General features: G+C 45.5%; 1 protein-coding gene across 1 annotated transcript in view; it reads right to left on the reverse strand.

The window, feature by feature from the left end:
* Positions 1 to 2,033: 2,033 nt before the first annotated feature.
* Positions 2,034 to 17,372, reverse strand: part of CDH26 (cadherin 26) — a 35,139-nt gene continuing 19,800 nt past the window's right edge. The window contains 3 exon segments of the mRNA XM_067708530.1: positions 2,034 to 2,263; positions 12,177 to 12,366; positions 13,527 to 13,601. Coding sequence (XP_067564631.1) covers positions 2,034 to 2,263; positions 12,177 to 12,366; positions 13,527 to 13,601 — 495 coding nt within the window.

Raw genomic sequence — 17,372 nt, forward strand, 5'->3', positions numbered from 1 at the left:
AGTTGGACAGAATTCCTGCCCACAGCTGTCCCTCCTCAGAAGCTGAGACATGAAAGCATGTTGCTGGCACCCAAGTTCCCGTGAGATCTACTTGTGACTTGCAGTGATCTCAAAGGCAGCTTCCCAGACACAGTGGGGGAGCATTTCTGAAGCCCTGACCCGCCCCTTCCACTCGAGGGGTTCATTTGCTAAGGGGCCGGCAAAGTCTTGCCGTTAAGGTAGTAGAACAGACAGAGGGCTCGGCTGCACAGCTCTGAAAATCTCTTAGGCAAAGGAGCTGGAAGTGGCATTTCATTTGAGCCTGAGTACCAAGGCCGTCTTGGCAGAAGCTGAAGCTGTGAGCACCCTGAGCTGGCTGACCTTTGTGGCTGGGCGGCCTGCCTGCTGCCCGTGTTGTATCAGCTCTCCCCGGGGCTGCCTCTGGAGAGCAGTTTTCTAAATGCAAGCCCTCGGCCCACGACCAGGGTATTTTTAGCCCATCTTCTGGTGCCCAGGGCTCAGAGAACATTCTTGAACTGTGAGTCCCTGCTCTAGGCTGGGCTGACTCCCACGGCTACTTTAGCACTGTGTGGCCTCCCTCCTGACCCTTTCCCCAGAGCTCAAAGCTCCTCCTGACCATTCCGAGGACAGACTTTGGCCCTGCAGGTCTTAATACTGGGAACAAATCATCCCTTCATGGTTAACAGCAGCAGGAACGCCGTTGCCCGCACTGGGAAGAATGTGACATTACTGACAAAAGAGCCATTGGCACTCAGGACAAACTTCAAGTGTAGAGCTTCTAAGCTGGAACGGACAGAAACACCCTCTGGCCCAGGGTTCCTGAATCTTCAGCGCTCCTGGGCTTTCCACCTTCACTGTTTTTACCTTCCCTCTCATACTCCGTAATGTTATTGCTACTCATGCACTTTCTTAACCAGTATATTAACTTTAGCTGCATCCCAAGAACTACCATATATAATTTCATGGGTTTGACATGCTAGTTATTCTTTTTCTTCCTACAATGCTTTAAAGGAACTTCTATTAAAATTTGTAGGAAGAGAAAAAGAAACTCTTCTGTGTGCCTCTGATAAGCAGTAATGAAACCAGTGGAGAGGAAACACCACTGTAGCGCAGTTCCCACGGTTCATGCCGGAAAAAATATTTATTGCCAGGCCTTGACATATGTTATTTCCTCTGCCATGTTTTCTCTCTCTCCCTCTCTCTCTCCCTCTCTCTCTCTTTCTCTCTCTCTCTCTCTCTCTCTCTCTCACACACACACACACACACACACACACACACACACACACACACCTCTTGCCCACTTGGATAACTGACACCTGCTCCAGGAAGCCATTTCCAAGGCCCTAACCTCTGAGAACAGACACATGACCCCCACTACATTCTCCTTAGCCCTGGGGTGGCCTGACAATTTTACTGCCTATTATGCTCTGCTGGCTCCTTGCAAAGACCCCTTTTTGTTAAGGGGTGATAAGGAATGTGAGCTCTGGACTCAAATGTCCCCTGTTCACTTCCTGGCTATGTGGCCCTGGGCAAGTTACTCGTCTGTTGTCCCCAAGTCTACCTCCCTCATCTACAAAACGAGGGTGATAACAGAATGTGAGAAATAACGTAGGGAAATGTTTAACATAGGCCTTAATCAGTGCTCAATAAATATTCGTCGAATGCATGAACACATGAATGGATGCAGTCTGTATACAGGCTGAACTTAAACAATAATCCACAACTTATTCAAGAGCTACTAACAATCTTATTTAAAATACAGGTTCCCAGACCTGTAGCCAGACTTCCTAAGTTAGATCTAGAACCTGTATTTATGCAAGCCCTCAGTGTGATTGTTTCAGAACTAGCCTATTTCTTCGTAGGGACAGTGCTCAGAAGCTGAATGACCACTGAGAATCTGTAGATGCTTCCACAGATGCAAAGTCCCCAGCTCACCTCACATTTTCCCATTACCCTCACACTGTACGCACCACTGCTTAAACTTAAGTGGAGTTCTCTCTGAAGCTACGGCAATAGGAGTTAGAAGTTAGCATTTAGAGACCCTTCCATGGGAATGTGGTGTCTAAATAATAAGTGATTATGATGATCTTGGTGGTGGTGTTGGTGATGATGGTGATGATAGTGGTGATGGTGGAGACGGTGGTGGTGGTGGTGGTGGTGATGATAGTGATGGTGACAGTGATGGTGGTGATAATGATGGTGATGGTGAAGCTGGTGGTAGTAATGGTGATGAGAATGTTGATGATGGTGATACCAATGATTTCTCAAAAACCTACAAGAGAGGGATCATTGTCTTCCTCACTTTACAGACAAAGCAACAAAGGCTCAAAGTGTTGAATAAACTCAACCATAAAGGAGGTGAATGATGGAGCTGATTTCAAGTCCTGGCCTTTTCCCAAACCACAGCAGATGTTCTAAACACCTACAGTATGTCTTCCATACACAGTGTTTTCATCCTCTGTGGGACATCAGGGTTGGAAATATGTTAGGGCTACATTCAAGTTCTTCATAATTCCACCATCTAAATCTGCCAGCAATTCCCTGGCAGTCCCGTGGTTAGGACTCCACACTCTCACTGCCAAGGGCCCGGGTTCGATCCCTGGTCAGGGAACAAAAATCCCATAAGCCGTGCAGCGTGGCCAAAAAAATAAATCAGGGGCTTCCCTGGTGGCGCAGCGGTTGAGAATACACCTGCCAACGCAGGGGACATGAGTTCGAGCCCTGGTCCGGGAAGATCCCACATGCCACGGGGCAACTAAGTCCGTGCGCCACAACTACTGAGCCTGTGCCCTAGAGCCTGCGAGCCACAGCTACTGAAGCCGTGCACTCTAGAGCCCGTCCTCTGCAACAAGAGAAGCCACCGCAATGAGAAGCCTGCCCACTGCAACAAAGAGCAGCCCCTGCTCGCCACAACTAGAGAAAAGCCCGTGCGCAGCAACGAAGACCCAACGCAGCCAAAAATAAATAAATAAATTTTAAAAAACGAAAAAAAAGATTGAATTAGATTGTGTTGTTTAAATCAATCAATCAATCAGAGTCTCAAGTTTAGTTTCTGACTAACAAACACAAGAATAGAAATCCATCTCACGGTGGTGGAGAGGTACTGTGCTTTCAGCATCCATGTGTTCCACTCCGTCTCACAGCCTCCCTTAAGTTCTGGCCAATAGAATTTAAGAGCCACTGTGATTTCTTCATCTTTTCCCTGCCGCAGCAAACTTGGAGGCCCAAACTGTACAGTTACTGGCTTTTGCCTATATGAGAAATAAACCTTTGTTGGGTGAATGGAATTTGTGGATTTATCTGTTCAAGCTGCTTGCACTAACTTCCCTGACTAACGTAGAAATTAATTTCAGGGTTAATTTCTCATGCCAACTTCTCCCATTCATTCCAACACTCAGGCCTATATGGTAGCATTTTAATAATTATAGTTATTGAATTATAATACTGTTAAATTATTTTTAAATTGTTCTTAGCCTGTACGGCTTTTGAGGAACAACTCAGTGTTTGTTCCATATTAAAAACTGACTTATAGAATGAGTCAAGTCTTCCACTCCATGTCACCAATGTTATGAAAAGCTAGGAGGGGCTTCCCTGGTGTTGCAGTGGTTGAGAGTCCACCTGCCGATGCAGGAGACACGGGTTCGTGTCCCGGTCTGGGAAGATCCCACATGCTGCGGAGCGGCTGGGCCCGTGAGCCATGGCCGCAGAGCCTGCGCGTCCAGAGCCTGTGCTCCGCAGCGGGAGAGGCCACAACAGTGAGAGGCCCGCATACCGCAAAAAAAAAAAAAAAAAAAAATGCTAAGAGAAGCAGACAGCTGTCTGTTGGGGGTATCGATTTACAAATCACATGATAGATTAAGTTAATATGCTTCCAAAGTAGGAAATAAAATCTTCAAAAAGATAGATCTGGAAGGTGAAAATACAAAGACAGTGCTTACCTCCCGGCCCCTGATGAACACCCAGAGTGAGGGCAGGAATCATGCAGCCCTCTCACCTGTCCCCTTCCTGCTCTCCCTCAGACTTTCTTCCAAAGAACCTTGCATATCTCTCAAAGCTGCTCACAAAATGCAACAGATGGGCAATTACAAACAGAATTTCATGAATATTACCTTCCTTTCATCTAAAGAACATGAGGAAGTTTTTACAAATAATTAATTAAATTCAATTAACTCTCAAGTATTAAATTTCAGATGCCTGAATCCATAACCAAACCTTTCTAAGGAGGAGAAATCTATTACATGCACAAATATAGAGACTCAAACCTCAGTGACAATAAAGAACTTTCTTGAAAGGGGGCATTTGGGTCAAAGCCCGGTGTTTCCATTTCCCAGGCTCTGCTAGTCTTGGTTTCATCATTTCCTCATAAATATTCTGATGCAGCCCCTGTCAGCTGTGGCCCAACTCAACAACACTGTCCCTTTAAGCCACTCAAAGCAGGGGCAGTAGCTCACGAGGAGGGGTCTCTGGGAAAGTCTGACTCCTAGTTAAAACTTTTGAAGCAAGTCATTTCATTTGAGGAAATTTTCTTACTCAGGCTGGTTTCTAAAAACCTGAATTAGGCACAAAAGTAACCTTATCAGTACAGGTAATTGTCCAGGGGAAGTTGTGGAGTCACAACTTGGTGCAGGACAAAAGCAAGGTTATTAGGAGCCAGGCTCTGTCCTTCTCTCGTCTCAGCTCCCCTTCATACTGCCTGATGCGGTGCCCTCTGCCCCCAAAGCTCTGCAGCTTCCCCTCATGGTTGCAAAGTGGCTGCAACTGCCCCTGCACTTATACCCACTCAGGTTCCAGCCCTACCCAAAGACTTGAGTAGAACTTGGCCTGACCCTCATTGGCTCAGATTGGCTGACATGCTCATCTCTGAGCCAATTATGGTTGCTACGCTAACTAGCTTAGGTCATTCATGATCCACCCCTAGAGCGCATGTGAGCAGGGGATGAAGAGAAAGGGAACTGCGCGTAGGAATTCCCATATGTGCTTTCCCAGAAGAAGGGTGAGGAGATGCTTGTGGAAAGACAGACATACAGATACCTATAATACCAACAGACCAAAGTTCCTCTGCCATAGTTGATCCTGGGTCACACTGATGTCCCTGAAAATGCTGAGACTCTGGGGAACTCAGGTGGGAAAACCATCCACCAAAATGAACCCTCAGTCCTACAGGTAGATGCTGATGCCCAGACCAGGGAAGTCTCCAGCAAGGGGGTGGCAGAGCCCTGCACAGCCAGGAGCCGGACCCTTCTTCAGACCACGTGTCCCATTGTGGGCCTGTGCCTGCCTCTGGGCTCTGAGAACTCTGAAGATTCCATGTAGACTTCCTGTTAAGCATAATGTTTAGCACAATGAGTTCATTTTTCTGGGTTGAAGGCATGTAACGTATGAGTTCTGTCTACTCTAGGTTGATTTTGGTCAGGGGCGAGCAACTCCTGTCTAATTATCTTTATTCTGTTTTCAGTCCCCACAAGCAGTGGCTTAAGAGCATTTTGATGACAGAACAGTGTCAACCCAGGGTAAGTCGTGTGAGGGTGGCAGCCCTGGCCCAGAGGGAGCCCTCGAGATACACAGTTTACTGTACTGCTTAATATCATGTCTCTCAGCTCATCTCAGAGAGGCAGTTCTTTTAAAACAGAGGTCATTAGCTTCTTGCCGTCCACACGGTATTTCAGAGCGGGTCTCAGTGCGTCTAGGGCAGGGTTTTTCAACCTTGGCACTGTTGGCCCTCTGGACTGGATCATTCTCTGTTGTGGGGACCATCCTGTGCCCTGTGGGACGTTTAGCAGAATCCCTGGCTCTACCCACCCCTTGCCAGGAGCACCCTCTCCCAAGTCGTAACAACCAAAGTGTCTCCAGACATCACCCAGGGTCCCTGGGAGCAAAATCGCCCTGGGACACCTGGCCTGTGGAAGGAGCCTTTAAAACACAGCCTCCTAGAGCTCTCAGCGGCTGCTGACTTCATTAAACTGGGCTTCTCCCCACAGACACTGCAAAACATAGAGTGAATTCCAGCTGTTGGAGGTGGTTCATTAGGACGATGTGAACAAGAATAGCAATAAAATCATTCTTTTTTTCCCTCACTTAGTTATGTAAATGATTAGTTAAAATGGAAACTGCAGGGTCTGGAGACCCTGAACAGTGGACCCTGGCGATATCATTCCTCAAACCCGGGAAATGCTCACCGACCTTTCCCTGGTGAAGGCCTCCTTCATGGGTTCAGATCTATGTGTGGATCCTCCTGATGGCCAGACACAGCACCATCTTGGTTGACACAAGCATCCTGGTAACACCGCCTCTCCAGGCATGTGAATTCATTCTGCCACAGAATCCTAGGGGGTTCTGAACATCACAAGGCAAGAACTAAAGAATAAAATTGATTGAGCTCACCTGGCCCAGCTGCACAGCGATGCCCATGGGCTCAAACGTTTTACGGGTTGTGGGCCCCATCCTCCACCTTCAGCCCCATTCCCAGCCCACAGTGCTGTCACTCAGGCTGATCCCTCACCTGCTTACCCGGCGAGGCCCTGAACGCCTTTCGGCAGTTTCCAAAAATCAGACCCAAGCTCAAAATGATACCGTGTGGACAGAAAAAAGGATATTTAAAAGAGTCTTGTCACAGGGTAGTGACAACCGTTTTGGAAAATAATCTTAGAACTATATTAGCCTTCATGCAGCACAGGGAAGAATGAAACATTCATTGTACAAATATTTGAACATAATGGAAAAAATCTGTTCAATGAATAAAATTAACTACACAGGTAATCACTCTGAAGCATAATGCACATATTTTGTTATGTCAATGTTTTTTCTATTTATTGGTTTGTTTTTTAGGTTATGTAACCTGAGTTAATTAGTACGAAGTTTGGCTGTGAACGACAGAACACGAACCCCCTATAAATAGAGACAGTGTCTATTTCTCTCTTGTAAAAAGGGAGGTGATTCAGGCTCTCATGGTCTCCAGGGTGAGGGATGAGGCTCTAACACATCATCCCATGGTCGGAAGCCTCCGTTCCCAAGGTCTCCCGATAGCCTGCTTTTACAGCCATGTTCCAGCCTACAGGGAGAGGAGAGGGCTGGAAAGAGGCATCCTGTTCTCCTCAAGGACCCATCTCAGCACCTGCACATATGCTTCTGCTTCTGCAATGTGAGTCCCATTGGCCAGAACATGGTCACCTGGTCACATCTAGTTCAAGGAGGGCTGGGAAATGTCATTTTCACTTGAGGAGGCCGTAGCCCTCACTCAAACTTGGGGAAGAAGGAAAGAAGGGACAATGGGGGTTGGGGGACAGCAGTCTCCGCAGCCGTCCATGCTTTGGCCGCCCACATATCTGCTTGCCCTTCTTCTACACACAGAACCCCTCCCACCCCCGCCCCAAGGGAATCAAGTGCAAAGCCCCACCCAATTACTGCATCTGGCTCACAATCCAAGATCCCAGGGTAAAGCCCAGTCCTCTCCAACAGATATGGACGAGGTTCTTCATGGTTTTACAACCTACAAACTAAATCATAAGTTCCTGGTTCCCAATACACCCAGCATAAGGTAGGTAAGTAAGAACAGTAAGACGCCTGTAATAAAAATGCCCATTTGGAGAAAAGCAAACTAATAAACACAATTATCATTGATCCATACACATGAGCGAATCCTGGAGGCAGGAACAGTGAAGACACCTCTGCAGCCGTCGCCACCCCCGGCCCCTACCTGCGTGCTTGCTGTTGTCTCCCCTGCCACAGCTGACCGGCGTGGGTACCGGAGGGGATGCCCTTCCTGGGACCTGCATGGTTTTCACAGCTTGCTCCTTGTTTTCAGGGATTGCTTTGGGGTTGAACAATCACAGGCTTTTTCAGACCATGCTGTGGCTTCTTTGGCAAAGCATTTTTTCAGAAACGTAAAGATTTCTGATCTATTTGTTTCCAGACAGTTCTCTCTGTTGAGACATAGTTTATAACCCTGGAGCGTCTGGCCTGTCCTTGTTGGCCTCCACGCTCGCTTGGCCAACGTCTCCCGTCCCTCAGCACAATGGCACCGCCCACCTTGAGTCACCTGAAGCAACAGGCCTGGGTAGGAAGGCAACATCCTTAAAGTGACTCTTCCCACAAGGCTTACAAATTGGTAGGACGGGGCACTAGTTTTATTTTCCACTAAGTGCACTGCTTTGCACAGAACCTTTCCAATGATTGATGTCATCTGAGAGATGCAGCGGTTGCTTTTTTCAACCCTGCAAGGCTCCAAATTACCCAGTTCTCAGTCAATTTAGATTGCGGGCTTCAGGCAGAGATGGTCTCCATGAGCATAGCTGCCTTACCTTTCATGCCACACCCGCCCTGGCCAGCAGTCACCCATGTCCATCTCTTTTGTGGGACTTTGCTATAAGCAGTGAGAAGCAGCTAATGCATTTCTACATTATGAATTTCTCCTACCATTTCCTTCCTCAATCCTTGTTCAGAGCAAGGGCTGCTTTTCAAAAAACAACAGAGGAGAGGTTAGCAAATGCTTTGTTTCTGCCCTTATGGGTCACCTGTCCTCCAGCCCCCACTATCTGAGTCTCTGCCCCCGACCACATCCATAAGCCAACGCCCCAAGTTTCAGCTCTCCTACTTACAGCTTGCTTACCTTGGTCCTATATTTTGTATCAGTTAAGATTAGAATTGGCCATGAGTGACAGAAAATCCAAAATAGCATGGGCTTGAACAAGACATATTTAATTCTCTTTCAGTTTGAGTCCAGAGTAAGGGAGTCCTGGGATGGGTCCAGTAGGGCTCTCTGGTGTCAGAGACCTCCACCCCTTCTATCCTGTTGGTGTACCATGCGTCAGCTCTAACAACGATGTCCAGGATGGCTGCTCCTATGCCAGCCATCACATTTTCATTCCAGCCAGTAGAAGAGAAGAGGGGGAAGAGATGAGTCTACATCTCCATGCTTCAAGGACACTTCCTGGAAGTTGCCTTCCATTGGCCAGAACGTAGTCACATGGCCATACCTGGCTGCAAGGGAGGGTGGGAAGTGTCATTCCCATTCTCGATGGCCAAAAATTCAGGGTTCTTTTATTGAGGAAGGAGAAGTGACAGATATTGAGACAATTAGCAGTTGCTGCAGCCATTCCAGCACCAGTGTCCTCATGCTGGGAAAAATGAAAGGACAAGTCTTTCCTGTTTTTATATCTCCAGCATTCTTTCTCCTCTTCCTTCTTCCTGATGGCAGATTTGTTTGGCCTCTGACACACACATTTCAGGAGAGACAATGACTACCCAAGGTCTGCAGTCTTCTGCCCACATGCCATCTTTGAGGGGACTGTTGCTATGCCTACTTTACAAGTACATAAAATAAAATTTCCTGGGTTAGTGTTTCACTTGGGCAAGTTTTTTTTTTTAATACTTATTTATTTTATTTATTTTTGGCTGCGTTGGGTCTTAGTCACGGCACGCAGGATCTCCACTGCAGTGCACAGGCTTCTCTCTCTCTAGTTGTGGTGCGTGGGCTTAGTTGCCCCGCGGCATGTGGGATCTTAGTTCCCCGAACAGGGATCGAACCTGCATCCCCTGCATTGGAAGGCAGATTCTTTACCACTGGGCCACCAGGGAAGTCCCTCACTTGGGAAAGTTTTTAACAACCAAGATAGCTTCTGTGTTTAGTAAATCATAAAAGTAAGCAAAACAAACTCCTCTGATGAAAAACTCCATAAAGCCAATGAGACCGTTAATATAAATGGAAACCCAAAATTGATGAAATGCAAAATAAATATTTAATTTATGAGATGGCAGCTATCTTTGGATTGCTAAGTAATTTGGAGGCTAATGTTCTTAATAAAATCACATTTTCTAGGAAAATATTTACTATTTCTGTTTTATTGCCTTCTTCGTTGCCATTAGTAAGACTTCGTTTAGTTCATGAGTGTACATAAATTCCACTGGAGGCTAACATTTTTTTCCAAAACCTCCTGGTGCTGATGTTTCTAATGGAAACCTTTCTAAGCATGTAGATAGACTTGAAAATGAACTTGTGGGGAGAACCGGCCAACATCCAAGGATGTTCCCTGCAGACATCAGTTGGGACAGGTGATAATATATAATATAGTCTGGCGTCTAAAGGGAAGAGTCAAAGTATTACATGCCAGGTATGCTTCATAAAATGCCAACAGGGCCAGTGTCTCCACTGCACAATATATCCCAAAGGCTTGAGACCTACGAAAACTTATATATAGGATTCAAAATACACAAAGAAAGCAGCAAAATCAAAATTAATACATGTCTAATTAAGTACCTACAAAAGATAACATTTTGTTCTTGCTAAGTGTTAAATTTGGGATTCATGAATTTTTCATGAGTATTTTATTACTTTTGAGAACAATTAGCTGGAGAGAGCCTCATAATGCAAGAATTCACAAATACGCACAACTGCCCAGATTTCATAACCATTAGTGAATGGGCCAAGTTACCCGTAGCCCAAAGCAAAGTTATCTAAAACCTTCCTTAACTGTATGGCAATGTATTTGTTTTTAACATAGAGTACGGATATATCTTAATACGTTTGTTACAATGTGGGGTTCCCAAAAAGAATGCCTTAGACAAGGGGGTCAGCATACTTTTTTTCTTTAAAAGGCCAGGAAGTAAATGTGTTGGGCTTTGTGAGCCATACGTCTCCATCGTGACTACTCAGCGCTGCTATGGCAGCACAAAGGGGTCATGGAGGCCCTTAAACAACATATGAGCACAGATGTGTGCCAATAAAACTTTATTCACAAAAACAGACGGTGGGCCACATCTACCCCATGGCCATAGTTTTCTGTCCCTTGCCTCAGATCCAGGAAGGTCCAGTGACCACCTATGCTGATCCTTAGCAACCATTCAGACTCAAAAAGTATACTATCCTAAGATATTACTGTTATCCTGAATTACCCAGAAAATGTCCTATACTCTCCTCGGAATCATTCCAGCATTAGCATAGCTGTTCTACACGACTGTGAGTCAGCTTTAGACTTTCCAATGCTTTGGAGATGGTTTTTCTTCTTTTTCAGTTACTCAAAGCAGTAGGTGATACATGAAATAACTATGTACAAATTCTTGAGATCTCTTTAAAGTAAGCATTTGCACAGCTTCTTTAAAAAGAAAGGGAAAGTTTTAAGCTTGCGTCAGCTAAAACTTAGGTTTAATATAGCATTTCACTCATTTGACATAAATGTGCTTCTCCTGATTTATCCCTCAGGTTCAAGAGGGGACTAACAAAAGACTACGCTCATTAATTATATAAACTTTGTAGAATTTGCCACAGGCTTTTAGATATCTAATATATTCATTAAAGTGTCCTGGTAGCATTTAAAATTCTGCTTAACCAGTTTCTTATCTATTACTCAGACAAGAAAACTGAGTATATATAGGGCACATGTCCTACTATTTACATTTTTTTAGATATTTAAAGGAAACTATCCCCTCCCCCACAATTTACACTAGTGATAGGTGGACATGTAGAAATCAATTAAAGTTTGTGGTTTTGTGTGTAGATAAAATTTAATCAGAATCTATTCACTCAAAGTCTCCTAAGTTATTTTACTTACATAATACATGCAAGTTAAATTATGTCTGTTTGGTTTTTTTAGTATGTACTGCTCATAAATTTTAAGTATAATCATTTCTCTCATGATAAAATATATTATCTATTTATCTACTCAAAAAGTACAATGGGACTAATATTTATGTTTTTTAAAAAATCACTAAAAATACTGATCACAAATGTTCTAGAAAACATTTCCCTATTTTTCACTTAAACTGAAGCAGAATCGTAATTATAGAAATTTAAATAAGCACTTAAAAAATCTGTTTCCCCAGTTTTTCCCAAATAGCTGGGGGTAATCAGTGGATTATATTTTATTTACCCTCAGAGTTGGGCTATGAGCAGCCATGAGCTGCTTCCACGAGCTGAAGCAAGGAATTACACAATTCAAGTTTCTCTAGAAAATCTGCCTGACAAATCGAATTTTTATAAAGTATAACCTGCTGTTTCACTTTGGTTCAAGATGTCTGGTCTGCAAATGTCCAAGCATTTAATCCAGACTCAGTTTAACCTCATTCAAGAACTAGAAGGTAATTTTTTTAAAAAGGAAGTAAGGAAGAAACATTCTAGAAAAGTGATTTCCCCTTCATGAGTTATTCCAGTTCACCATAATATGCAGTTTTTAAGAAACGAAAACCTGACTCAGAATATATTTCTTCGAGTGGAGCAGCCTTTGGTCCCAAAGAGTCCAGCAAGTCGGGCCACAGGTCATGTTCGGAGAAGGCGAGAGAACTGCGGGTCTCTACTCGCTCACACTTGCCCTGCTCTGCGTAGACGTGAGGTGGGTAATCAGGGTCTCCCTTGGGGATGTCAGCACCACTGAGCTGCTGCAGGGGAGCCGCGAGAGAAGGTAAATGCCATGGTGGGCAGGGCCTTGTCCCCACTGTCGCAGACGTTTCTACAGACTGGTCTTGAATGAGGTACCTAATTTCTTTGTCCCTGAGTTTCCTCATTTTATAATAAGGAAAATAATAGCACCTGCCCTGGTGGGCTGATGCAAGAACTGAGTTAATACCTTTTGATTCCTTAGGACAGGGCCTGGTACACAGTGATTATCATCCACGACTTTGCCAAGTAAAGTAACTCTTGGCAGACGACGCCCACCAAGCATTGATCTATTCCTTTGCACTTATTATTTCACAGGTCTGAGCCCCAACTTTCCTGCAACGTATGGGGCTCCTTAGGGTCGGAAGCAGCACCTGAAGCCTCTGTGTGCATCCCTCCCTGCGTGGGTTGGGGGCAGGCACACACAGAGAGCGTCTCTCCACAGCACCTGCTCCAGCCCCTTCCATTTAAACTACCCATGCGTTTGCCCCAACTCCCAAATCACTGTTTAATTTGCCCAAGAATAGAGGGTGGCTGTGTTGAGGAACCTTCCAGGAGAGACAATGTTATTGTCCAATAATTCCCTCCAGCACAGTCAACCCACATCTTTCATAATTTCACAGAAAGAGACCATTCACTGTTGTCTGAGGCTGTGCTGATCTGCAGAAATGCCCCTGGAATGAGGATTCCCATGAAAGCACTTGCTATGGGCTGAATTGTGTCCACCCAAACTCCTGTGTTGAAGCCCTAACCCCCAATGTGATGATATTTGGAGGTGTGGCCTTTGGGTGGTAATTAAGGTTACATGAGGTCATGAGGGTGGGGCCCTCACGACGGGAATAGAGTACTTATAAGAAGAGACACCCGAGAACTTGCTCTCTCTCCCTCTCTCTCTGCCACATAAGGACACAGCATGACAGTGACCATCTGTGAACCAGGAGGACAGCTCTCACCAGAACCTGACCATGATGGTGCCCTGATCTCAGACCTCCAGCTTCCAGAACTGTGAGAAAAATAGTCTGCTGTTTAAGCTGCCTATCTGTGGTATTTTGTTATGCAGCCAAGCTGACTGACACAGTGATTAGGAGGAAGTGGCCCCAGGTCAGTGTGGGGCCAGATGGGGAAGCAGAACCCATTCACCACCAAGGAGAGGCCTTCCTACCTGACTCAGCATCCCTGCCATCACTCGTACCCTCACTTCCAGGGGTCCTCTGGGCACCACAGTATCCAGGTAAACCTACAAAGCAAAGAAGCAGAGTCCTAACACCACCAAGGACTCACAGCTCCCCCCAAGGTGATGGCCTCTTCTGGCCAGCACACAGGGGGCCACCGCTGGGCGGAGGGCTGCCAGAGCTCTCCTTGAGGGACAGCGGGCCAAGGGCAGTTTGATCAGATGTCACCTATGTGTGTGGTGGGAGAGAGGGCAGGCCCTGCCAGTTTTGACTGATAGACCCTTCAACGCCTTGGCTTCTAGGGAAGAAGTGAGCCGAGCAAGCCTGGCCAGTGGGCTTTGGGACCATTCCACAAACGAGATTTAGCAAACAGCTGATTCCCACAGGGAACCTCATCCCACTTCCTGCTCCCCCGACCACATGGCTCTTCCCCAGGTTCTAATTTCTCCTCTTCCTGTCCTTGCTGGGTCAGCCGCACCTCATGTGTGGTAGTGGGTGTGCCGCCCTCCACTCATTCACCGGGCAAGTGCTCATGGACCTGGGTCTTGGGGTACCGGCTGAGGAGTGGGCTAGAGCAGTGAGGAGATGGACGCAGCATGCACCATGTGGGGGTTGCCTGGGAACCCACAGATTCCCCAACTGCATCATGTAAGTCAGGCCCGCACAGGGTAAGGCGAGGCAGCCTCACTCCTGGGCTCATGCAGGCACGGGGCCAGCACCCAGGGTGAGAGAAACACAGTGATGACCGTGGAAGGTGCAAGAGAGACCTCACCCAGCCTGAGCCTGGGGACCTCTCAGGAGCAGGACCAGGAGACAGGAGCAGAGCGGCCAGGGAGAAGGAAGGGCCAGCAGAGGCCTGGAGGCTGGCGGGAGCTCAGACCTGCAGGTGGAGGACAGAGGCCACCACACGGCCTTAGGCCTCAGGGCTGCAGATTATTACAGGGCAATGGCCAGCCGCTGGGAAGGTTTAAACTGGAGAGTGACATGATACAATCTGTGTTTCTAAAACACTGATGGCTTTATGGCTGAAGTGACTTCTGATAACCCCTGGGTTTAGGGGTACTTAGTGCACTCCAGAAGATGTATGTAAAAAAATTGTAAAGCTTGGAATAATTTTACATGTCCATGAGGATACACACATACACACACACACACACACCCCTATCTGTACACATATCTATCTATATACATAAACGCAGCACACCCCACCATTGTGAATTGAACTAAACACACTTAGCGAAAGAGAGAGCAAGGGGTGACCCCTACAAACAGCCCTGAGGACCTGCTGCCCAGAGATGCTGTGCCCTCAGTTGGCCACCCTCTAGCTCCCGTGGGCCTCTAAGAGGACGATCCCAGAGACATAGGCCCTTCTTCCAACGTGCTCACGGGTCAGACACCACGGTCCTTCCCGGGCAGTGGAAGAGGCTGCGCCAGTCTCCAAACTTGCCTTGAGCCAATTTTAGGGCCTACCATATGCTGAATTTTGCTGCATTTTGCCCCGTGTGTGTCCACTCTGGCCTACAGCACCATTTCCCTTCACCCGGCCTCTCTGCACTGAGACCCTGGCTTCAGCTGTGTCCCCAGGACCTGTGAGTTCTCAAAGATACTTCGGCAAGAGTATTTGAATTTCATTTCAGGGAAGATTATTTTAATAATAATACTTAATGTTATTTTTCTAATATAATGGAGAAGGGTTTACATCTTTTACACTGAGTCCCCCCAACATGTTAATAAAAGCAAAAATTTTATAATTTGCTTTTACGAAACTTGAATGATGCTTTTTGTCTCTTGTTTGCTGAATCAAAGAGAACCTGATATGATCAATTGAGCTCCCTAAAAAATATTTGAAACTGCTTATTGGCATGAATTGAAGTTTTCTTGATACTTTAAGAACTAATTTCAACAACGTGAGGCAATGAATTAGGTGCTAAGGTAAAATTTCGCAAACTGCCTCCACAATGCCTAACTTCTTTTTTGTTGTTGTTTTCAACCGAATCACTATTTTTATTTGTTGCTTTGGCAATATGTATATGTTATAAACGTTAATGTACTTCAAAATTGGTACTAATAAAAAACACCTCTTTTCTGTTTTATTTATAATGGCATTCTTTGTAGGATCTCATTTGTAAGGAAGGATTCTGCTGCTAGTAAGGTTTAGGGAAAAGATGGACTAGATGGCTTCAATGGCCCCCTTAGCTCAAAACTTCTACAAATCTGTAAAGAATCAAAGCAAAAGAATATTCAGGCCTTCACCAAGTTCTTAGCTTCTCAGCAGCAAAGGAAAGTTGCCAGGGACTGAAAAACTCTGATGCTTTCAAGTCTAGATGTAGGTACTTTATTTACTTCTCATCTGTTTCCCACATTCACTTCTTTTGGCCTATTTGGATATTGGGTGGGTATGTTTTTTCTCACCTCCTCCCTTCCCAGTTTCCCATTTTCAGGGCTTCCCATGGCTATCAGGACAGTAAGGTAACTCTTTTCATGATAACATCTTCATCTGTACTTACAGGAGGAGGGTATTTGTTTTTCACACTTCTTGGATCAAAAAACGTGCCACGACCCTTAAATTTTTTAAAAAATGAAAAATTAATTAATTCAAGTAAAAAGAATGAAGTCTTCATTGGTTTCATATAAATTACCCAAGGATACAAACACACAGCCAGAAATTCTTGTAATCACATTGCCTTTTGTTTCTGCGCTAAAGGTATAATAATTCTAACGATAGCCGTGTAGGTGTTCATAGCTGAAATCCATGGGTGAGTTTTATAGTTGCTTTGTGGGGATGGAGCATGAGAATATAAGATTTTTGAGCCCCATCTTGGGTCCACAAAATCCCTATAAGACTCATTTTGTGCCATGAGCATGGCCTCAAAGTCTGTGAATGAGACGTACGCAACCCCTAAGACTCAGGACCGGCTACATAATTTGCAGCACCCAGTGCAAAATAAAAATGGGAGCCCCTTGTCCAGATACGCAGAATTTCAGGATGGTGACCGTAGAGCATTAACCAAGCACAGGGCCTTTCTGAGCACAGGGCCCTGTGGGACTGACCGGGTTCCACGCATGTGAAGCTGGCCCTTCCAGGACCAGAGGGACACACCTATCATACACAGGCCCTTTCAAGGATTCATGGCACCATGTCTGCGCAGAAAAGAACAGCACATTTGTAATCTTGGTGCAAACTCAGCCTGAGAAAAGATAATGAATTATAGAGATCTTGAATTATTTTTTAGAAGTTTCCATCATAAAAACTGTGGCTCTTTGGACCTTGAGAACCTCGTTTAGTTCTTGTCAGAAAAGTAAATTTTTTGTTAAAATAATAGCTAGTTATACTAGTGAAGTCCAAATAAGGTCTGTGTTTGAGACCTGTGCTAATAGTGTTGTACCACAGTCAGTTTTCTGGTTTTGAAAGCATACTATGGTTATATACAGTGTTATTCTTGGGGGAGCTGTGTGAAAGGTATACAGAACCTCTCTGAACTATTTTTACAACTTCTTGTGAGTCTGCAAAGTCATGTTAAAAAGCAAAGCCACAGTTGTAGAATTTGTACATGGAGTGTATAAAGGGGAGTTGGGGTTCCATTTGGCAGGAGGTATGGAATCACTGGGCTGGAATTTGCCCAGGGCCAAGGCCATTGCTCTTGATCTTACAGATGATCTCTATAAGATGGACACAGGGAAATGTATCTATCTGCGGCTGTTCTGAGAAGTGTCGTATTTGATCTGCACTATCAAATAACAACTCAGTAACAACCAACGATCACAATAACTAGGTAGACAGATGAGAAGGTTTTCACTGACTATGTGTTTGTTCTACCCATATCACAGAATCTTCT

This window comes from Pseudorca crassidens, chromosome 15 (assembly GCF_039906515.1).
Source record: "Pseudorca crassidens isolate mPseCra1 chromosome 15, mPseCra1.hap1, whole genome shotgun sequence".
Lineage (NCBI taxonomy): Eukaryota > Metazoa > Chordata > Mammalia > Artiodactyla > Delphinidae > Pseudorca > Pseudorca crassidens.